A 24568-nucleotide genomic window follows, 5' to 3' on the forward strand; every position below is an offset into this window, starting at 1 on the left:
TAAAAGGTTGTTCAGCCTATAGTAATGAATGGGTAGAATGTTCAGGAGGATAAAAACAAACTTGTTAGCATTTTGCTTGAAGACCTGTAGACTGTGTTCTTTAGAAAATGTGTAAGAAAGAGGGGAGAAAACACATCACTAAAAAGAAGAAATGAACAAAGGGAAAATATCTTAAGTTTTAAGTTGAACTGTTAAGAAATGCTGAATAGCTGCTGCACATTTAGAGAAGAGTGAAGGAGTTATCAGTAACAACTCTGATGAACACTGATTGTGGAAATGTTTGTGGCAAATGCAAGCAGCAGGAATTGAATATTTGTGTGAAAGAAGTTCAAGTGAACTGGTGAAAAATGGATCATCAATACTGCTATGCATTAAGGGAAGGGCCACTACCCAGACCGGTTTCAACTTTTATTGAGGTCTCGTCAGTGAGAGGCAGACCCAAACGTGGAGATACTAAGGCAGAAGCAATAGGAGAGGTTATATTTACATATAGGAGTTGCCAACAGGTGTACTACCTTATTATTGAATTATTCTGGATTTAGAGAAAGATGTTGGAAATTTATTTTTCACTTGGTTAGACTATAATAAATTTAGTTTAATCCTTTATCCAAATGTAAGCAAACAAAGTTGCTCGTAGTTGCCTGGTGTTGCACTACCTGAAGTCCTGAAGATATTTTCAGGTGCAAACTTTGTTTGCTTACACTTGGATAAAGGATTAAACTAAATTTATTATAGTCTAACCAAGTGAAAAATAAACTTCCAAGGATCATCAATCAGCTTTAATTAATCTCTGAACCAGCTTCTAGAATAACATTTAAATGATATTCTAGAAGCTGGTTCAAAGGCTTGTCAAATGAGAAAGTGGAGTTGCAGAATTTAGTTGTTGGGTTTTTTTTGCAACAACCAGAGTTATTGGTTGTTGCAGAATTTACGAAGCAGACAATATACAGTCTGGAGAAAAATCTAGAGAAAGTTGCTGATACATAGAAGGCAGAGAGTAAGTGAAAGAACACCATGGAATCATAGCTTTAATTGTAAAGTTTGAGAATAATGATTCATTCACCATTGCACATAAGGTGTGAAGAGAAAACTGGCAACCGCTGTTGTAGAATTCAGAAAACAGACTGTACAATAGAAGCTTACTTAACAGGCCTTGGCTTCTTCAAAAAATCAGTGCTTCAGAAATATCAAGAACAACTGGAGATTCTCCAATCTTTTCTATGGTAATGATGGACAGAGAACTGAAGTACAGAGACTTTATTGCAAAACTTGGCAAAATAGTTCAAAGGATTGTTTGGATGTTAAGGAACACATGATGTGTAGGCTGCATAGGCAGTCACTAAAGGTGTTCTGTAAAATTGTCATGAAATTTTTCCATATATGATGAGTAGAGAGATAACTGGGGGTCACCCCTGGAAATTGTGCAAGAAACTTGTTAATAAGGAAGTGCAAACTAGATTTTTATTTATTTTTTGCTTGGAGAATGGTGAATGAGTAGGACAGATTGCCAGAGATGGTTGTGAACGTCTGGCAGTGAATAACCTTGAGAGGTATAATAGATATTGTGTGAATGATGGTTATCATGGGTCTTCTGACTTCATGAAGATACCTTTTTAATAATAATAATGATAATTTGTCCAAAGGTAGTTCACATGAGTAAGAAGATTCCATGTTGATTGTTGGTGTAATAGTGATTATTTATTAGTTGGGAAGTTGACTTAATGAATATTTCCATTACTTTATTTGGATGTTGAGAAGCATGTGATGTTGCATGACAGTCACTAAAGGTATTCTGTAAAATTGAATGAAGTTTCAACATGTCATAATCAATGTAGAAAGTATTTTACCTTGGGTATAATAAATGTTAAAGATACCAAGCTATTTTAAACCTGGTTTTATTCCATTTCCCAAGTAAGCAAGCAAACAGACAAACAAGTCAAGTTTTCGCCTGCAAGTGTTGCAAGTCTAGCTGACCCTGCACGTAGTGCAAGACCGAGGCAACTCATGGTAAAAGTAGAATAAGCTCTGATCACTAATCTTAATATTTACCCTTAATGCAAAGCCCATCTCCTGGAGGAGATGTATTAAGGGTAAATATTAAGATTAGTGATCAGAGCTTATTCTACTTTTACGTGAGTTGCCTTGTCTTGCACTACGTGCAGAGTCAGCTAGACTTGCAACACTTGCAGGCGCAAACTTGACTTGTTTGTCTGTTTGCTTACTTGGGAAATGGAGTAAAACCAGGTTTAAAATAGTTTGGTATCTTTAACATGTCATATCAAATTTTGAATGGTAATTTGATGGTAAAATTTGTTGTCCTTCTTAGGAATAGATGGAATATTGATTAATTTTCAAGCTACAGGACCAATGCTAACAGAATAGGAGAAAATAAAATGATGATATAAAACAAGAATCAATTCTAGATTGCAAATTTTCAGAGCATCCAAAGAAATGTCATCAGGACTGGAAGACTTTTTTATATCCAATTTGGACAAGATTTTTGGATTTTTGAAGTAGGCATTAAATGTTACATGTTTGGAATTGTAGGATACTTACCAAGATCATCATTACAAGAACTGGAGGTAAAAGTAAGATGTCAAGAGTATTTTACACTCATAGAAAAGCTAATCTAAGTGCAGCAGAACTGGAAGCCAGGTTGGACAAAAGTCATGATTAGTAGCTTTAGCAAAGAACCAGAAAGCATGCTGAGTATGCTGGCCATTTGGACATGATGCAACTGTCCTGCTTTCAGCCATTTCAAAATCAGTTTCAGATGTGCTGCTTGGGATGCACTGAATATTTGGTTTTGCTTCACTATTCAGCTGATTTGGTGTGTTTTTCACATATATTGAGCTTTGCTGAATCAGTAGAAAGATTTGGTATCCGGTCCGGCCAGCTGAAAAAATTTCTATTACATGCATCGTAACAAATGCAACTAAGCAGGAAATGCCTTCCCTTATCTTGCACGATTATTCAATTAGAAGGGTTTCCAAGCCTAATGAGTAAACTTATTCTGCAGTATAATTTCTCAGAGAATTTCTTTTAGTTCTAGCTACCAGTTTATTCCTTGAAAGAGTTTTTTTTTTCAGAAGTCGAAAATATTTATGAAGAAACCAGGCATATGTCACTCCAAAAAGTGCTGAAAAATTCATTTTCCTACATCATAATTTATCACGAATTAATTTGAATTATTAAAATTGCACCTAAAAAAATGACACAGGTGTTATTTGGTTTTATTCATACCATGAGTATTTGGCTTCACTCAAATATATTTATTTATTTACTTTAACATGTTGACCGTGAGCAGTGTCAGCACATGCAGACATTGCCCATGGATACTTGTTTTACTGTATATGTATGCTGCTCTTGCATTGAGTGGGTGTCTTTTCACAAAGTTTATATGGCATGTTAGTGTTGCAACTTTTAAAAAGTTGTAATTGACATTTGTGAAACAATCTTAATGATATTGAAAATATCAAAATATATGATTTGAACTGATTTCATCATCATCATCGTCAAATTCCTGCCATGTACCCTCAAGGGGTGTGCAGAATATGATAGTACTACATGAAAAAATTACATCATTACTAACTTCCTATCTACAATTTCCTCCAAATCAGTCTGTTACTTGTTAAGACTCCAACATTATCAGATCTTATATTTCTATCGTCTAAGGCACTTTGTACCGTATCCATCCACCTATATCTTGGTCTTCCTCTGGGTCGTTTTCCTGCCAACCTGGCAGAGAACACTTGTTTTGCTAAACTTTTCTCTCCCATTCTATTTAAGTGACCATACCACCTGAGATTAGCTCTGCTAACGCATTCCTGGATGCTGACAATGCCAAGTTCTTTCCTAATATCCTCATTTTTAATATGATATTGCCATTGATGCCATCTGTTCATGCCTCTAATCTTTCTCAGGACTCTCATATCTGCAGTCTCTAGTCTTTGGTCAAGTGTTTTACTTCTGACCCAGCTCTCAGATCCATAAGTTAAAACTGGTTTGAACACTGTCCTGTATATAGCTAATTTAGTGTTCCAACTAATTTCTCTCTTATTCCATATGAATTTATTCAGTTGACTTCCCACCATACCAACTTTGCTGATTCTGTTGTCTATTTCTATATTTAATTTACCATCTTCACTAAAAATCGTGCCTAACTGGTTGAAATGTTTTACTTGTTCCACAGGTTCTCCATTCACAACACAGTTGACATTTTCAACGATTCTGCCTATTTTCATTGTCTTTGTCTTTTTATTGCTGACCTTCATACCATATCTATTACAACAGTTATTCAATTTAGTCAGAGAATTTTGCAGACTTGTAGCAGATTTATTTAGAAGTATAACATCATCCGCATAAAGCAAAGAGCTGACATTAACATCTCCAATTTTGATATCATGTTTAATACCACTTTCCTTCATAATGTGATCCATATAGATAATGAATAACAGAGGGGATAATGTACATCCTTGTCTCACACCAGATTTAACATTAAACCATCTTCCTGTACTTCCTTCAATTCTAACTGCTGACTTACAACTTAAATACAGACTAAGTATTGCTTGATATAATGCCCCATTGACACCATATAACTGCAGCGTATTGAATAGCTTCTCTCTTGGCACCTTGTCATATGCCTTTTCCAAATCGACAAAACTCAAATACAGATCTTTGTTATATTCCCATGATTTCTCAACTATTTGTCGTAAAGTGAAGATCTGATCCTGACAGTCTCTATTTGGTCTGAATCCAGCTTTTCTTCCACAATTCTTCTCAACCGTTTCTCAAGTATACTTGCATAGATTTCAAGTTTATATATATATATATCTTGAAACGTGTGTGCATGCACATATACACTTTATTTGCTTTAGAAATTTGCTTTCTGTACCCAAAGACTGCATTATAAACAGATGCTACCACATATTTTCTGAAACTGAAAATTTGAAACAGGATGTTAAGACAAATGTATTTAGTTAGATACTGTGTTTGGTACTATAATAAAAACTGTTTTCTTGCATGCATAAAGTTTATGGGAGGGAGTAATTATTGCTAAATATAGGTACATTGACTGTAAATGTCTCTGTACTGTATTTAGTGATACAATAAAAATACTTGCTTTTCTTGCTTCTGTAGGTATAGTATCTATTGGAGATTTTCCACATTATAGGAACATTTTGATTCCAGTCTTTAGAAAGAACAGATGTAGTAAGTAAAAATTCATCTGTTCCTGAATAAAAATGAATTCTATATATTATAAGAAGTGGACTGCATCCATTGATCTCCAACAAAAGATTATGATATGCGAAATATTTATTATCGATAAGACAGAAGAGCCAACAACAACAACAACAAATATATATATATATATATATATATAATGAACATATTCACAAAAGAGTGGAAAATTCTGATGATGATTGGAAATTATTTATGTGTATAGTACTATGTAAAAGTGTATACTTATCATCAGTGAATAAATGAAAAATTCTTAGAAAATAAAACAAAAAGAAACACACATAACAAGCACAACAAACTGTACAAAATGATTTGCTGCTCCATCAGTATACATGTATTCCTGCCATGCCTAGATGAATCACCTTATGAACGTTATTAATTCACTGGATTATCCCTCCCTGTAGTTATTTATTATTGATTAGTTGTTTATATTTTGTTAACAAATCTCTTTCATCTCCTGATAATTTTTTAAAATTAATTAATATATTTTTTTAATGTCCACCATAAATCCAAATATACAAGTCTAGAGTTTTTAGGATCATGTTATTCTCTCTACCATAGCAACTTATAGGACACACACACATATAATATCACAAGTGTAAATTATTAACAGTTCATTTGCCAGTAATGAAAGTATTTTTACTCATACCTGTTCTTTCTCACCTTTATATTTACCATTCTTTAACACCTTTTCACCTTTTAGTAATTCAGATATACTAACCAAAAATATAGCATTTTCCTTAATTTGTTTTCTAATATTTCCTGGAAAAAAAAACACATTCCTCCCCCCCCCCCCCCATGCTGATTTGGTTACAATTGAAGAACCCATCATGATATGTGGTGCATCCATGGATATGCAAACAATAAATTGCTGTGGGGGTAATGTGCTTTCTTTCACCTTGCTAAATGGTTATGGTGCAGCAAGAGACTTCAATAGCCGTGGCATGAATGTGCTAAAAGGAGTATTAGTATCTTCAAACCTTAAAAGAAAATTCACTTATATTATTCTCATAAATAAGACAAGTGAATTGTAATACAAAACAATGTTTAATATGTTAATTGGACAATGTTTTGTATTACAATTCTCAAAAAAATATATAAATACAGGTACATCACAAGTAGAGTAATGTGGGCAAATATGAGAATGGGGAACTGGACAATGAGACTTATTTGTACCTATGGTCCCACAGAAGGTTCTACTAAGGTAGAAGTGGAGGAATTTTTTGACGCTTTAGAAAAAGCAACTGACACATTGAAAAAGGAAAAGTTGGTCCTTGTTGGGGATCTAAATAGCAGAGTAGGAAATGATTGTGAGACATACAGAAATATTTTGGGAAAATTTGGAGAAAAGAGCAAAGCTAATAATAATGGCAAATATCTGTTGGATTTCTGGTCAGGACATGGACTGGTTATTACTAACACCATGTTCCAACATAAAAATGTGCACAAATTCACATGGAGAGAAGAGGCTAGGAATAAGAAAAGTCTTATTGACTATTTTATTGTTGATAGTGATGTTTTCTCCCTGGTGCAGGACACCAGAGTGTACAGAGGATTTGAAATTGGAAGCGATCACTATTTAGTCTTGAGCAGGATAAAATTGAATTTCATATTGAAAAGAATAACATGTAAGAAAGTTTTAAAGCGAATAAAAGTTGAGCAGCTCTCAGATGTGAACTGCAGACTAAAATACAGAAAGATTATTGAAAAGAAAATGAAAGAGTTTGAGAACAGGAATCAAACCTTGGAGATTCAGTGGCAAACTCTGAAGAAAACATTGATTGATTCTGCCAGAGAGGCATGTGGTGAGGTTGTGTGCAAGGATAAAAAAATCAGAACTCCCTGGTGGACACAGGAAGTTAAAGAGGCAGTGAAGGAAAAGAAGAAAGCATATCAAAAGTTCCTGTCAAATAAGTCAGCTTGTGCTCTTAAAGAATACAGAGACAAATGCAAGAATGCTAAACATTGTGTAAAACTAGCTAAACAAAAGTCATGCGAGGACTTTGGCAAGAAAATAGAAAATAAATATCAGGGAGGTGGCAAAATATTCTGGAGGTTGTTGAAGAAGCTTAGGAATGGAGGAAAGAGTGCTGTAAAAGGAGTTAGAGATGATAAAGGTGACATGAAAATGGGAGAAAAAGATATCCTTGAAGTATGGAGTAATTACTTTAAAAAACTGCTAAATGAAACAAGCAGTGATGACAGCACAGTGGTAAAAAACACTGACCAGGCATGCAGTCAGGAATATATATCCATACTTGAAGTAGAAAAAGCCATCAAAGGCTTGAAATGTGGAAAGACAGCAGGAGTAGATGATATTCGACCAGAAATGCTGAAGTATGGTGGTATAAGAGTCTTATAGTGGCTGCACTGCATAGTTCAGAAGCCTGGACAGAGGGACGAATTCCCGATGATTGGAGTAGAGCTTTCATAGTACCCGTATATAAAAAGGGAAATAAAACTGATTGTGACAATTACAGAGGTATTTCCCTACTGAGTGTTCCTGGCAAGATCTATGCAAGTATTACTATTATTATTATTACTATTATTACGGGCAACTCCAGGGAGTCATTAGACTCATCGAGGGAGGCCCCAAATCTTATTCATCACAACTATTTGACATTCATACAGTACCTATCATACCTCGCCTTAAACTCATTCACTGTCACAGCATCCACCACAGACTCAGGGAGTGCATTCCACTCATTCACTACTCTAAAAGTAAAGAACCCAGCTCTAACACCTTTACTAACCACACTTTTGCCCAGTTTCCATGGATGTCCCCTAGTCCTCCCACAACCAGCCTTGTTCTCAAAAATATCTTCTGAATTAATTTTATAGAAACCCTTCAGTAATTTGAATGTCTCAATCATATCTCCCCTCCTCCGCCTATCAACCAATTTTTGCAACCCACAAATCCTCAACCTGTTCTCATACGGTTCATTCCACAGACCTGCTATCATCTTAGGTGACATGAAATGTCTGTTTATTCCCCATGTTTATTCCTCAACCGTTTCTCAAGTATACTTGAGAAACGGTTGAGAAGAATTGTGGAAGAAAAGCTTGGTGAAGAACAAGCTGGATTCAGGCCAAATAGAGGCTGTCAGGATCAGATCTTCACTTTACGACAAATAGTCGAGAAAGCATGGGAATATAACAAAGATCTGTATTTAAGTTTTGTCGATTTGGAAAAGGCATATAACAAGGTGCCAAGAGAGAAGCTATTCAATACGCTGCAGTTATATGGTGTCAATGGGGTATTATATCAAGCAATACTTAGTCTTTATTTGAGTTGTAAGTCAGCAGTTAGAATTGAAGGAAGTACAGGAAGATGGTTTAATATTAAATCTGGTGTGAGACAAGGATGTACATTATCCCCTCTGTTATTCATTATCTATATGGATCACATTATGAAGGAAAGTGGTATTAAACCTGATATCAAAATTGGAGATGTTAATGTCAGCTCTCTGCTTTATGCGGATGATGTTATACTTCTAAATAAATCCGCTAAAAGTCTGCAAGATTCTCTGACTAAATTGAATAGCTGTTGTAATAGATATGGTATGAAGGTCAGCAATAAAAAGACAAAGACAATGAAAATAGGCAGAATCATTGAAAATGTCAACTGTGTTGTGAATGGAGAACCTGTGGAACAAGTAAAACATTTTACTGAAGATGGTAAATTAAATATAGAAATAGACAACAGAATCAGCAAAGCTGGTATGGTGGGAAGTCAATTGAATAAATTCATATGGAATAAGAGAGAAATTAGTCGGAACACTAAATTAGCTGTATACAAGACAGTGTTCCAACCAGTTTTAACTTATGGATCTGAGAGCTGGGTCAGAAGTAAAACACTTGACCAAAGACTAGGGACCGCAGATATGAGAGTCCTGAGAAAGATTAGAGGCGTGAACAGATGGCATCAATGGCAATATCATATTAAAAATGAGGATATTAGGAAAGAACTTGACATTGTCAGCATCCAGGAATGCATTAGCAGAGCTAATCTCAGGTGGTATGGTCACTTAAATAGAATGGGAGAGGAAAGATTAGCAAAACAAGTGTTCTCTGCCAGGTTGGCAGGAAAACGACCCAGAGGAAGACCAAGATGTAGGTGGATTGATACGGTACAAAGTGCGTTAGATGATAGAAATATAAGATCTGATAATGTTGGAGTCTTGACAAGTAACAGACTGATTTGGAGGAACATTGTAGATAGAAAGTTAGTAATGTGTAAATTTTTCATGTAGTACTGTCATATCCTGTACACCCCTTGAGGGTACATGGCAGGAATTTGATGATGATGATGAGGTACATCACTGAATTTTTCTAGCAAAGGATGACCCGTCACTTCCTTTATTCTGGACAAAATTATGAGAGCAGACTTGGAATTCCTGCTATCACTATAGATGACATTTATTGCACACATGCTCACTTAATTACTTACATCTGCACACTTGATGGTGATTCTTAGCTTATTTTGCATACATTTAAACTCAGCTAGGGCTTCTAAGCCAGGGTCAGTTCACCGTGTTGGTGGTGATAGTGTCAAGCATAAGCACAAATCTGTATCCACTTGCACCGTATTATTTATACTACTGCATTTCATTTAATAACTCGATTCACGTGTAATTTAATAGTAATTACATGTAAGTTTCTAGAAGCCCATGGTGCTTTAGAAACATGTAAGAGGTTTAATTCGTTAGTCAGAAGTGTACTGGTGAATTATTATTATGTGACCTCTGTTGATCCAGCAAAATAGCTAACCCAGCAAGACTCTGGAACCAAGAGTGGATAATCAGTGGTGTACCTCTATAACTGTTTACATAAAATTCATTTAAAAAGGCTTCATGCAAGGTGCACTTTTCTCTTTCATGTTCATACATTTAATTTCAGCAATTAAAAAAGAAAAAGGATTAAAGTAGGATACTGCATAAAAGAAAACTTGCTTATGTATCATGTTTAAACTCAAAGAGCAACATGATCCTAAAGTGCACAATACCATTCAGTAAAAAAAAAAAAAAAAAAAAAAAAAGTTCTAACAACAAAATCAAAGAAACAAATACTCTGCTAATTCTTTCTAGAATTTACAACTGCGGCTTTTCGATATTTGTGATATGAGTTCCAAAACAAGAGCCATGTCACTCTGACTTTGACATTCTTTAACCTAAATAAGGAAATAGTACATAGAGTTCCAATCCCATAAATTTCAGGTCTTTCGGAACCAGTTTCTAGAATTCTGAAGAAATACAATTTAGTGGCTACTTTTATACCTATCAATAAACTATCAACTTGTTTCCTCCCCTCTTCAAAAGATAAACACTCACTGAGGTCTCTCCCTGGTGTATACCAATTCCTTGCGATTGCCATCTTTCCTACTTCGGACAAACTGGATGCTCATTAGAAAAGAAAATTCATGAACATCAATCGTATATTTGCCGCAGGAAATCTGATAAATCTGGCTTAGCTCAGCATGGATTAAACACAAACCACAAGATAAAAGCTATGTGAAAAGAGAGTGCTGGAGACAAAGCCACCAGCTAAAAGAAGTAAAGGGAGACCTAAACAACAATGACTGGACAGCTTAAGAGGAGGAACTCCAAGACCTTGGACTACAGGAGAAAATGGCCTTGGACAGAACTGAGTGGAGGAGGTTGTTCCACTACAGCAATCCTACTTGAGTGGGAATGAAGCTGAAGAAGATAGTGTAGTGAACCTTTGTCTCTCACCTAATTTAACATCATCAAATACAGATCCTTGTAATATTTTCATGATTTGTGAACTGTTTGTCTTAAAGAGAAAATTGATCCTGACAACATATATTCAGCTTGAACCCAGCTTGTTTTTCAAGTTTCCCTTCCACAGTTTTGCTTTTCCCTTCCAAATATTCTTGCATAACTCTTACCAGGAGTACTCAGTAAGGTAAATTCTTTGTAATTCACACATTCAGTTTATTTCTCTTTTTGTAGATGAGTACTATCAGAGTTCTACTCTGGTCATCTGGAAGTTGATCTTTTGACCAGGCCTTATGAAATATGCAGTGCAACCACTGTAAAACTTTTTACTTCTATATTTGAGCATTTCTGAGTGAATATCATTACTCCAGTTTCCTTTCCACATTTCAGGTTTTTGTTTGCTTTCCTACGTATTCCTGATTGCATATTTTTTATCATCTCCTTACACGTTTCGTTTAGCAAATCTTTCAGACATCTAGAATATATATCATCAGTTTTAACATCAACTTTATCATCTCTAATTCCTTTTATGGTACTCTTTCCTCAGTTTCTAAGTTTTTTCAATAGCTTCCAGAACATTTTGCCACTTGCCTGATATTTATCTTCTATATTCTTACCGGTCTTTCCATGACTTTTGTTTAGCTACTTTTAGACATTGCTTCTTTTTCTCTGTATTCTCACAGAGCGGACGTTAATCTACTTGCCAGGAACATGCAATATGCCTTCTTTTCCTTGGCTACATCTTTAACTTACTGAACTCACCATGGAGTGCTGATTTTCCTAACCTTTTAGGTAGCTTCACCATATACATCTCTGACTGAATCAGGCAATGTTTTCTTTAGTCTTCTATTGAATCTCTGAAGTTTAATTCTTGTTTTCAAAGTGTTTCGCTTTTTGTTGAATAAGATTTGTCTTCAGTTCACCTCTAAAAGCTGCTGAACTTTGGTTCTTTTTCCAGCACACACTTTTCTTTTCAATCGTACTCAAAACTAAATGGTGATAGCTTCCTGTTTCATATCCCTATACCCTTGTGTTTTATTACAAGATGAAGTTCTTTACATCAACAACTAGAATGAAACCCAGGTTTTTTTCAGCCTAAGGGCACATGTCCATCTGACTGTACAGTTGAGGCATAATTTTTTTTTAACCTGCTTAAAATAATTTTATCAATATTAGTTAAAAAGAAAATTATGCAAATGCCTAAAGATTTTCCTTTGTAAAAGAATGAATGTATCTTGAATTCACAGTTAGAGATGATTGAAATTGCTAATCTGAAAAAAATCATTGTATAGATAATTCACATTATTTAGTTTGTACTAATGCATGTGTTTATAAAGTTTAATTCAAAAGTGTTGTTCTTTAATATGAACATCAGTTTTATTTCCCCCTCAAATTAAAATTATGTATATATATTGTAATGCTTTAGCTACTGCACATGAGACTGGAAGAGAAAATATGCAAGGTAAGTTTTATATTTTTGTGAATTTTTATGTGTGTGTGTGTGTGTATATATATATATATATATACACATACATACTTTATTGGCAAAATAAATTATCATTAATTAAAATTTTCAGTATATTTGAGTATAAATTTGAACCCAATTTTGGATATCTTGGAGGTTTGGATGATTTTAGTATATAGTACTAAGTTTAAAATCATGCTGAAAAACTGTGAGATTGGAACATATAAGGAAGGAACCATTAAATGTGCACAGGAATAAATGGCAGGAATAAAATAAATAAATTAAATTATTAAAAAAGTAATAAAGAAAAATTGAAAACGTGTGATATACATTTTCTGTCATTCTCTACCAAGTTGGTTTAGGTCTTCTTTTTTTTTCTGCGATCCATGGCAGAGCTACTTTTGGCTTCTCTTCCCATCCATTCTCAGTAGAAGTCCAATCCATTATCATTTGCTTCTTTTTATTTCACTTGATACTTTTTTTTTTTGCTCAATCCATTTATATAATTTATTATTTGTTATCCACAATATTTTTGGGATCAAAATATTTTTAATATTTTATGCAAAAGCTTTGCATAAAATTTGCTGTTTTGTTCAAGAACTTTTATTTTTATTCATATTTTTTAGTTCGAACTGTTTCAGCTATTTTATACAATGCTTCTTATTTTGCTTATGTATCAGTGCATTTTGATGATATCAAAACTATGTCATCATCATCATCATCATGCTTTTCAAGGATCTAGGCCTAGAGTGGTCTGTTCTGACATTAGAAGTCATCGTCGAATCTCTTTAGTTGAATCAAAACTATGTCATTTACATCATCTAAATCTTTCAGCTGATATAGGATTGTATATTATTTCTCTCCTTATACTGGCAACTTTTCTCATAATTCATTCAAAAACCATGTTTAAAAGTAGGTTGTCCAGACATTATGCAACCCTGCCTCACACCACTGTTAATCTCAAACCATTCAGATGTTGTTTGCAAAGGAAGTAAAAGTTGTTCAATAGCATAATTTTTACTTCCTTTATACATTTCTTTTATTATTCTCATGTATTTATTAGGAATTCCATAGCTTGTAAGAATTATCTATAATGGATTGATATAGGATTGTAATTATATACTGATATAGGATTGTCTATCTCTCTTTTTCTAGCAATACTGTCAGAGATTTTGGCTTTGCTAAAATCTCTAAAATTTAGGTATAATGAAGTTCTAAATTCTAAACGAAATAGCCTGAGTTCACGGTGAACTGAAATAGGAATGAGATATCTGGAAGAAATTTGGCTTGCTTGTTTGGCAAGGAAAATTCTACAAACAGATAAGGGGGGGGGGATAGGTTCTCCACTCTCTCCATCCCTGGCCAACTTCTTTATGGAGGCCTTTGAAGAAAAAGCCTTAAACTCTTCCCTCACATAAATCCACTGTTTGAGTATGGTGTATGGATGATGTGTTCATCATTTGGCCACATGACGTGGATATACTTCACAATTTCTCAACACCCTAGGATCCAGTTTACCTTAGAAAAGGAAAACAACTACAGTCTCCCTTTCCTAGACACTCTGATTACATGTCAGTCTGATGGATCCCTGGCTTTATCTGTTTACAGAAAAACCTAAATGTACTGGTAGATACATTCATCAGCAGTCGCTCCCCCCCCCTCCCAACAATATGGAATTATAAAAATCATATATAACAGGACAAAATTAATCAGTTCAGATAACAATACCCTAACTGCTGAACTTATTCTTCAGCAGTTAGGGTATTGTTATCTGAACTTAGGGTATTGTTAAGAATATAACCATATTCTTAACACCTTCTTACACAAAAAAAATCTACTGTTTGTTTGTCATGTTTTGCTGATGGAACCAAGTTAAAACCAATGATCATCTTCAAATGTAAAACTAAACCTAAGATAAAATTTCCTTCAGGTGTTTTTGTACATTTTCATGAAAAAGGATGGATGGACAAAAATGGTGTGAGATTATGGATAAATAATGTGTGGAGCATGTGACCAGGCGGTATAATGAAGAAACACAGTTTATTAGTATGGGATATGTTTCGTAATCATTTAACTGAGAATACTAAAAGTCTTCTAGAAAAAAATAACACAAAAGTTATACCACGTGGTTTAATTTCTATACTGCAACCACTAGACGTCTGCTTGAACAAACTATTTAAAGATCACATGTGAGAAGAGTAATTGGATGTTGACTGCTGAAAAATCATTTACAAATGGTGGATCTATGCATGCTGCATCACTTGATATGTTGTGCAATTTTATGATCAAAGCATGGAATAAAGTAGAGACTGTAATAAAATCATTTAAAAAGTCTGGTATCTCTAATCTTATGGATGGTACGGAAGATGATCTGTTGTGGGACACTGATGACGATGAAAACGAAATCAATTCACTGGATTCGAACTGGGATCCATATGACGATCATTTAAACAATGAATCTGAAGAACTATTTTCAACAGATGATGAAGAAAATTAACATGAAAATTAACATGAGGTTAATAATTATTATTATTTGTTTTTTTAAGACTAACATCTTTTGTAATATTTTAAATAAATTTATGTAGTAAAAAATTAATCTGATTTGTTTATAAACACTGCCTATTTTCTTATATAACAATGTATTGTAACTACCTAAATGTTCATCCAAGAAATTAGACTTCCCTTTTTATACTCGCCGTATAAGATGACCCATGATTTCGAGAAGTTTTCTGTAGTATTTTAGAGTCGTCTTATACGCTGACATATATGGTATATGTAAGTGTGTGTGTGCATAAATACTATATATAACCTATTAATTTATTTGTATAATTATAAGGAGCTGTTAATTAAACTTGAATGTCACAAGTTGTTCTTTCTGATCATAACTCAGTACCAATATTCAGAATCTTATAAAAGAAGTAAAAGCGAAACATAGAATTGATGCAGGGGAAATGTTTCAGCACCTGGCTAGAGGGGGCAGAACAAGAGGTTATCCCTGGAAGTTGGGTAAGAATGTGGTTAGCAAGGGCATGAGGACTATATTTTTCACTTGGCAAGTAGTGAATGAATGAAATGGGTTGCCTGAGTCATTTGTCAGTGCTTTGTCTGTTTCAATGGGTTCAAAAAGAGGTATGATGTTGTGTTGATAGTTTGGGTCTCCCATGATGAGTCTTAGGATTCCATGGAAGTGCTTGAGCAATAATAATAAAACCCCTTTTATATAATCAGGATGTAAATCCTGTGTTCCTTCCATTCTTGCTCAATCCTACAGAGATGTGGGACTCCCTTAAGGGGCGTAACAGATAAATTACCACTTCCCTCCTTAGTAGATGTCTATCAATACTATATTTATGTCATCTTTTCTACTTTGGATAAACTAGCTGCTTTAATTGAAATCACAGGACATCAAGACTATATTGCATTTTTGAAATCTGACACTTGGCAGAGTTCTTTGGAACCAAACAGATTTTCATTCTATGTTTTTAGGTGATTTTAATCTACACAAACTTTTCCAATTTCTCCTTTGAACTTTAATAGTGTAAACCTGTCAACTCAGCTGCAACCGAAACATGAGCTACTGTAGTAAGCATATACTGCATGATTCCTTTTAATGATTCATGTTTTTAATGTAGTTATTTCTTCCTGATGTCCATGTTATATGAAGTACAGTATGGTGAAAAAAAAAAAAAACAGTACTAAACTTAGACATTCCCTTCAGTATACGTGCTATGAGATATGCCGTTCGACTACATGCACATTAATAGAAGAGCACATGTAGAATGTACATCATTACATTTAGCTGTAGCAATGGTGTTGATGTTGGAAGAAAAGATGCTTATTGTTGAGCATATTTTCATTCATATGAAGTTGGTAGAGCAAATGGTCCAAGTCTACGACATGTTTGTGAGCAATTTGTTCATTGTTTCCGTAGGCATTTTCCAAGCAATAGTGTCATCATTCCCTTACTTTCTGACATACTGAGAGTGTTCTGCTGCAATACAAAGGGCATTTGGGGAGACCATGAACTGTTAAGACAAATGAGAACCACTGGCTTGTGTTGGAGCAAATGTTACAGTCAATGCCGAACAGCGGTAAAACTTGGGATTCTGAGGCGGTCACTACAGAGAACTTTTAAGGAGCTGGGTGCCTTTTCGTAAGTCATTCCAGTGAGTCAGTGTTTAATAGCAATGGTTTACACTGCACACACAGCAGAAATACTGTGCATGTGTGCTGGCCAATGTCTGTGAAGGTTCGTCCTTCCTCCATAAGGTCTGGTTCTCGGATGAAGTGCATTTCTGTCTAAGCGGTTATGTAAACAGACGGACCTACAAGCTTTTTGGTTTCTTGAGACCTGAATTTGTCCAAGAGAAACCTCTTCAAGTGAGGTCACCACATAGTGTGCAGTTTCCAGCTATAGCATAATTTTGGGCCCTACTTCATTGAAAAGGATGGTGTACCCATGACCTTGAATAGCGAACACTACATCGAGAATGTGTTGGTTCTGTTTATGCAGGATTTGCATACGATGTGTGATACAAATAACATTCCATTTTATGCACAGGGATTCCAACAGGACAGAGCAACCTGTCACATATCACGTGGCTCTAGAGCCTATTTATCAAACACTTCCCTGGAATTCTGTGAACCTAGAAATGAGGTTCACAGAATTCCCATACCCTTCATGTTCTCCTGATCTCATATCACTTGATGCCTTTGGGGTATGTTGAAGGAATGGGTATTCAACCATGATCTGCCTTTACACGATATTCCCAGCAGATATCTCAACTCTTGTTCTCAAGGATGACAGACAACCTACACATATAATACGAAACCTGTCTTGAAAGACAAAGTGTCCATTTCAAGCATATGATCTACCATTGTTAATGCTTTATTTGACTAGGATTCCACCAGTTGTTTGGGATGTACATATATCATTGTAGATATTCAGTTTTTTTTTTTTTTCCCACCATACTGTATGTTGGAGTTTTGAATAAAATTCTGTATTTTTTCTGCATATGTAAGCTGTAAAATTATCTATAAATATATCAGGTACACATGTTCACTCAAAATGTTTGATTACAAGTCTCCACATGACATCGGATTATCAGAAAAACTGCATGTCCTTTCGAGGCGCTCTTCAGTTTTGGGAAGGAACAGCCAAAAAGTAGCAAGGGGCTAAGTCTGATAAATATGGAGGATGGTCAATCGCCATATTGAGATCAACATATCACTCTCCATATTGAGTAGTTGATTCCTGTGCAGGAGCTGTGTCGTGATTGATGATCCAATTGTTCGGCCAGAGTTCAAGTCTCTTCTTACAAACAACTTCACGTAACCTTGTTGGCACTTGTAAATAACAATGTTGGTTCACTGTTTGTCCTTGTTAAAGGAATTCAAAGTCAAGTATTGTCTTTATCTGTGATCATGACATTTGTGCCCTTTTTTTCCTTGATGAAGATGTTTTCTATTGCTATTTTGGTGTTTTGTTTTGGGATCATACTGAAAGCATTAAGTTTCATCACCAGTAATAACTCTATCAAAAACAATCAGTTGTGAAGAAAGATCAGAATTAAAATCAAGCTATCACTGCTTTTGATTTCCACTCAAAAACTATCATTACCTTGTAACACACAGACAGACAGAGCGTGAAACTAAGTAAAACATGCTGACTTACAAAAGACTAGAGTCCTATCTAGTGGGGTGCCTTCTGTTGGCAGCCTACATAAACTGCGATTTCCAAGTATTAGTGCTTCCCATATTTTGGAAAGTTTTATGCAACCGTATTTATTCAGGTTAAGCTGATTTTTGAGAGCAGCTGCAGATTCTAAAACAGTTTTCTTTTTCTAACTTTGTTGCAATGGAGCATGTTTGTCTGTGTTTTTTCAGTTGATTCTATGAGTTTTATCCAATGCATAGTCCACAAGGCCTAATTGACTATAGTCATGATTGCAGATGTATTTTTTATGTTCTTCTATGTAGATGGTGACTGGTCTTTCTGTCTATCCATAGCCAACTACTAGAAATCTCCAGTTATATCAAATTAAAAAATAATGCATTACTCTTTTTCATTACTACCTTTCTAAGGTAGTAATGTAACAACAAAGAAGGAAATTTTCTTGTATCTTGGAAAGAACAGTCATCATTATCTTGAAAGCTGACAAAGGAGATTCAATGCTTTCAATTTTAGAAAAAGATCCACATTAGGTGGGAGAGTGATCACATCATATTCCAAGCTGGTCAGCAGGATTTAAAAAAACATCCCAAATCACATTACTCTTCAATGTTATATAATTTGTCCAGAATCTATAAGTTAGGCACATCATTCTACCATATTTTTTAAGGGTTAAGTGCCTCCATAGTGCAATTATAAATGACCTGAGTTCATCCTGATGAGAAAAATCTTTATGTTTTTTAGTTGAAGAGTTAGCCAGTCTCAAATGAAGGTAGCAGGTTTTTCCCCTCCCCTAAACATGGATTTTTCATTTTGCATTCAGGCAAATTAGCCACAGAGTTCACATAATTTACAGACACACATGCTATTGGTGGATGATAGATTATGCATTAATGGTAGTTAGTGCAGTTGTTTGTAGATGGAGGATTAAGTAATGGGATTGCATGCAGCAGAGTGCTCTCTCACAATGAGTTCTTGGAGAAGTGTTCTTGATAATAAGTTATGAATTCTCCTACTTGTTTATGTCAAGGTACTTTGCATGACCCTTGACGTGTCATACTGGGAATATTGATTCTTATATGAAAAGCATTTCATATCCAAGGTTCAATGGCTTTCAGCATTAGAAATTTCTTTAGATACCCTAGCTAGTCTTAATATTGGTCCCATACATGAGAGAGAGGGAGGTAGAAGAACCTAAGGCCATATATGGATTTAGGAAGGCTGTTCCAGAAAGGAGAGTTAGATGGAATGGAAGATGAAAAAGCAGGTGCCAGTGTTGTACTGAAAAAGGATGCTGGGTAACTGCAGCTCTTGTTTTAACAGACCAGACAGAAAGTGGAGGAATGATGGTTGCCAGTTCTTTGGAGCTGCGACTATGGAAATGCCTGTAGAAAAGTCAGAACTGAAATGCATCTATGTGACAGAGGTTGAAGTGAGAGAAGGATCACCTATGAGCTGCATTGCTCTCCTTTGGACAACATTAAGCATTTTTTGGTAGGTAGGTTTTACATTCAGCACCCCAAACATGTGTGCACTATTCTAGGATAGGCAGATTTGGGATTTGTATAATGTTAAGTAGTTGGGTAGAAAGTGGCATATTAAGCAAAAAAATAATGTCTAGTTTTTAAAAGCTGAGGAAACTATTGATGTGATATGATGTATTTTTGGTTTCATTTTTATTTTAATATATATGAAATCTTTAAACAGAGATAGCATATGATCCAAGAAGATTGGTGGACTATCCAGGTTTCAATATTCCCCTTCCAAAAGGCTTTGTTGATGTAAGTATAATGTAAATAATCAGAAACATTTCATTAAAATTTCAACTTTATATGCTTTTTTTTTTATGATTTAACTCTTTTTGTATTTTTTAATAATATTTCACATACCTATAGGAAATTGATGGTGCTGATAATAGTTAAGTTCAGGGATGAGGAAAGAAAAACCTTATTAACATTAAATTTAAATAACCATACATTTCAAATTTGAGATATGTTGAAGGAAGATTTTTCTAAAAAAAAAAAAAAAAAAGTGTGTGCATGCATGCGCACACACACATTGATATCTATTTTTTTTTTAAATTTTATTAAACATTTTTTTTAATTTTAACATTGGAATCCCATCGACAAAAGATTGTAGAATTGTACTAGAACAGTGGACTAACAGATAATTCTGAAACTGTACTCTAGAGACCTGCACCTGGAACTTTTTCAAACCACTTCATGCTCTTAGTGAACTGGGTGTGATCCTACCATTACCTGGCGATGAATTTCATCACCAGGTGTGGAAATTCATCTACACATAACAGTGCTTGTTGGTAGATTTAGCTCATTGATGTCCATCAATTTAAAACCCCTTGGCAGCTTTTCAAATTTTAGTAATAAATTACTGTTGAAATGCAGGAAACATGCTGCATTAAATTTAATGGATTAGACTTAGCAAAATTAATTAATAATTTATTAATAAACTTACAGCTAGTGTTACACTGGCTTAATCAGAGCCAATTGGATAAGGTAATAAACAATTTATTATAACAGGTTTCAAATCATATAAAATTTCATATTCTGCTACAATTGGTGTCTCAGTTAATAATTAATTATACTGACAGAAAATTAATTAATTTACGTATTTTAGTCTTTTGGATAATTGCTTCCCAAAATCAAATAAATAGAAAGTAGAGGAATGATGGTTGTCAGTTCTTTGGAGCTGTGGCCCTGGAAGTGCTTGTAGAAAAGTCAGAACTGAAATGCTGATGGCTATAATAAAATTAATCTTATTGGGATTGCACTGATGCAGAAAGTCCTCATATAATTCCTTTTAGCTAATGTTATAAAATTATAAGGACTGCACAGTATAAAAGGATAATGCAATGCCATTTAATTTGCTGTTCTGTGTTAATGTTATGATCTCCTAGTCCAGACTTACTATTTTATGAAGATGGATGTAATCCATATGTTCTTCACATCTAACTTAATCAGGTTGACCAGTCTTGATCATATAGGTCTGCATGAGTACAGAATGCTTTAAACACTTGTCATTGATGACCAAGTGTGCACTTTGTCTTTAGTAGAAGGAAACAAGGTTGGGAAGTTTTTTTAACTGAAAAAAAAAACAGAAAACTGAAATTTCTTCAAAATATGAGCTACTTTTCTGCAAAAGGTCTTTAATGTATGGAATAATAATCGTATTATGATCTTTATTAGTTGTATGTGTTAATAATTATTGAGTACTTTGTTAATAGTAGATATTTTTTATTAGAAGATATATTTTCTTTACTAGATGCAGTTGCCCTACTTCAACAGCAATATGTTTCACTCACTCACTGCTCTGTGAGAGAAAAATCGATCTCTTACTCTTTCTTAACCACACACAGACTAACTTCCGCAGATGCTTCCCTCGTTCTTTTCTCAGCTTCGATATAACGAACAAAAAATTTCATCAACTGTCATCATATCCAGTGATATCTCTTTTTCCTGTTCACCAATGTCTGCCCTCAATCTGTTCTCATAATCTACATTCTCTAATCCCAATATCATATATTTTTTAACTCTTCTTTGTACTCATCCCAGAACTTCTTTTATCTGCTTGAAACCAAAAAAGATAAAATCCACATACAATAGTCCAGGTGTAGTCATATCATGACCTTGGATAATATTAGGATATAAGCATAAATAATACTTGGATATAAGGATAAAAAAGTCATAAAATGACTTCTTTATCCTTATATCTCAGTGCTCATTTCAGCATTGCAATTATCCTCTGAATTGTATTTTCTCTGTGACTTTCAAACATCAAGAACTGTGACTATATCAAATTCTTCCAGCATAATCCCACCAATATAATATGCTGTTGGAAATCTCATCATGCCAAAGTGCATAACTTTACACTTACTAACATTGAACTGATAGCCATTATTGTTTGCCCACAGTTTCAGCCTGTTCAAATCATTTTGCAAGCACTGTATATCAAGTAGTTGATGCCATACCTATCTTTGCATCATCAGCAACCAGCTGAACATCTATCAGGTCCTTCCCATTATCATTAATGAATAGATTGATCAGTCCTTGAACCATTGAGCAATGGTTCAAGGACTGATCTCTGGTGTACACCACAAGTCACCTTATATCTGGCACATTCACCTACCTTCATTATGTCACTTTCTTTCATCTTTCAATGGCTTGCCTTTGGTTATTGCAGGTAGTGTGAATGAATTCAACAGCTGGTATGTATGTGTCTGTGGTCTCCCTTATTGAGACCGTGACTCCCAGGAGGTCTCTGGTAATAATAATAAATTGGCTGACTTAAATATTTTAGGGGAACTCATATATAAAAAAAGGAGATTGAGATTTAAACATTAATTCCTTCCCCCTCCATTTAATAATGTAATGTAGAATGCAATTTTTTTAATTTTGTGTTGTGAAATTTAATTTATTGTCATAATTAATTTCACTTGTCATCTTCTCCACAAAGAATAAAGAAAAGTTTATGTTAATAAAGTTATTTTATAAGATTTGAAGTTTGTTATTAAAGCAATTTATAACCTGTGTATTTCCAGTGATCTCAAGAAATTATCTTTTTTATTTCAATAACATTAAAATTATATAATAAAACTGTTTTCCTTATCTAAGAATATTGTACACATTGTTCAATGTGTGGTGTCCGGAACATCAGTTCCATCAGAATTTTGGACTCAAGGTTTAGTCCTAGACACCACAATCATGCAATCTGTTGCAGTCCTGATAAGGTGTTCTTCTCTTTTAAAATTACTCTGAACCTGTATCACCATAACATGTCATGGTAAGATTTGAAGAAACATACTGTTGTATTTGACATTTCCAAAGGATTTGATTTCCATTTCCAAGTTCTCCTCAGTAAGCTGCAATCCTTCAGCATACCTTTCATGCCTCTGTAATTGGGTAGCTGGATTGATCACTGATAGTGGATGGATTCCTCTCTTCAAACTTCTTCACCAGTGCATGAGTGCTTCACTTCAGGACTCCTCTCTGCTATACATAAATGACCTTCTCATAGGAACTAATAATCTTATACATAAAATTTGTTAATGACATGCTACATTCTTCCTACTCATTCGACAAATGATGAAGTGCACATACATTCAGGATTCTCTACAACCATTGTCTCAAATACTTCCATACCATTCTCCAGCAAAGTAAGGATAATCTAGTCCCTTTCAATGCTACAAAAATGCAGTCTTCCCTTTCTCGCAAAAAATTATATAAATTTACTTACCTCTTTTTTAAGTAGTATACAAATCACCAGAAAGGATCAAATCTCTCTTCTTGAACAGACACTTTTGTCCTTCATTTACTTCTGACATAAACACATCACATCACTATCCTTATTAGCTTCTAAAAAAGTAGGCATCCTTTTCATTCATATATCTGTTAACTCTGCAAATCTCATATTCACACAACCTTAGACTACCATTCAAGTTTGTGTCATCTATCAAAAACTTCCTGAAAAATTCTTAATACTCTCCAGAGGATTTGGCCGATAAATTTCCACCTCTCTCTCACACACACACACACAAATCAGTGCTATCTCAAGGGTTGTCTGTTTCATCTCTGTCTTTTTCAAGTACTTCCTTAGGTGCTGCTCCACTGAACCAGCAACAAAATTCATTGTACCTACTTTCCACTCTTTCTCTTTTATTCCATCTGTCTCTGTTTTTTTGAAACAGCAGCTTTCTTGCAACATTCCCCCAAGAACTTGAGTCTCCATCTTTTCAAGAAAAATATCCAATAGGCTCTATGGTCTCTTGTACATAGGAATGATTAAAAAAAAAATTATCCTTTACATCTGAAGTATAAGGGATGAAAATCAGCATGTGCTCTTAGAAAATATAGAGAAACGTAATTAAGTGAAGCACTGTGTAAAACTAGCTAAACAAAAGTAATGGGAAGACTTTGGTAACAACATAATAAATATCAGGAAGTTGGCAATATCATCATCAAATTACACCCCTGAGTACCCTCAGGTGTACAGGATAATTATTATAGTACTACATGAAAAATTTACGCCATTACTAACTTCGGATAAACAGTTTTCCTCCAAATTAATCTGTTATCTGTCAAGATTCCAATATTATCAGATCTTTTAAGGTAGGTGCTTTTAACTGTAGCAATTCATCTACATCTTGGTCTTGCTCTGGATCTTTTTTCTGCCACCCTGGCAAAGAAATACTTGTTTTGCTAATCTTTCCTCTCCCATTCTATTTAAGTGCCACACCACCTGAGATTAGCTCTACTAACACATTCATGAATGCTAACAATAGCAAGTTTTTCCTAATATCCTAATTTTTAATGTGATACTGTGATGCCATCTGTTCACTCCACAATGCTCTCTCAGAACTCTCATATGAGAGGTCTCTATGAGACTTCTCATATGAGAGTTCTGATCAAGTGTTTGATCAAGTGTCTAACCCAGCTCTTG

General features: G+C 34.6%; 1 protein-coding gene across 2 annotated transcripts in view; it reads left to right on the forward strand.

Annotated features, from left to right (window-relative positions):
• Positions 1 to 24568, forward strand: part of LOC150102042 (zinc finger CCHC domain-containing protein 8-like) — a 183861-nt gene that overhangs the window by 99859 nt on the left and 59434 nt on the right. For both annotated transcript variants that reach the window (XM_090400361.1, XM_090400360.1), the window contains exons 9-10: positions 12406 to 12441; positions 19823 to 19896. In XM_090400361.1, coding sequence (XP_090256487.1) covers positions 12406 to 12441; positions 19823 to 19896 — 110 coding nt within the window. The remainder of the gene's footprint in view (positions 1 to 12405; positions 12442 to 19822; positions 19897 to 24568) is intronic.

The sequence above is a fragment of the Typopeltis vanoorti genome, chromosome 11, assembly GCF_054136105.1.
Source record: "Typopeltis vanoorti isolate ZY-2024b chromosome 11, IOZ_Tvanoo_1.0, whole genome shotgun sequence".
NCBI classification, from domain to species: domain Eukaryota; kingdom Metazoa; phylum Arthropoda; class Arachnida; order Uropygi; family Thelyphonidae; genus Typopeltis; species Typopeltis vanoorti.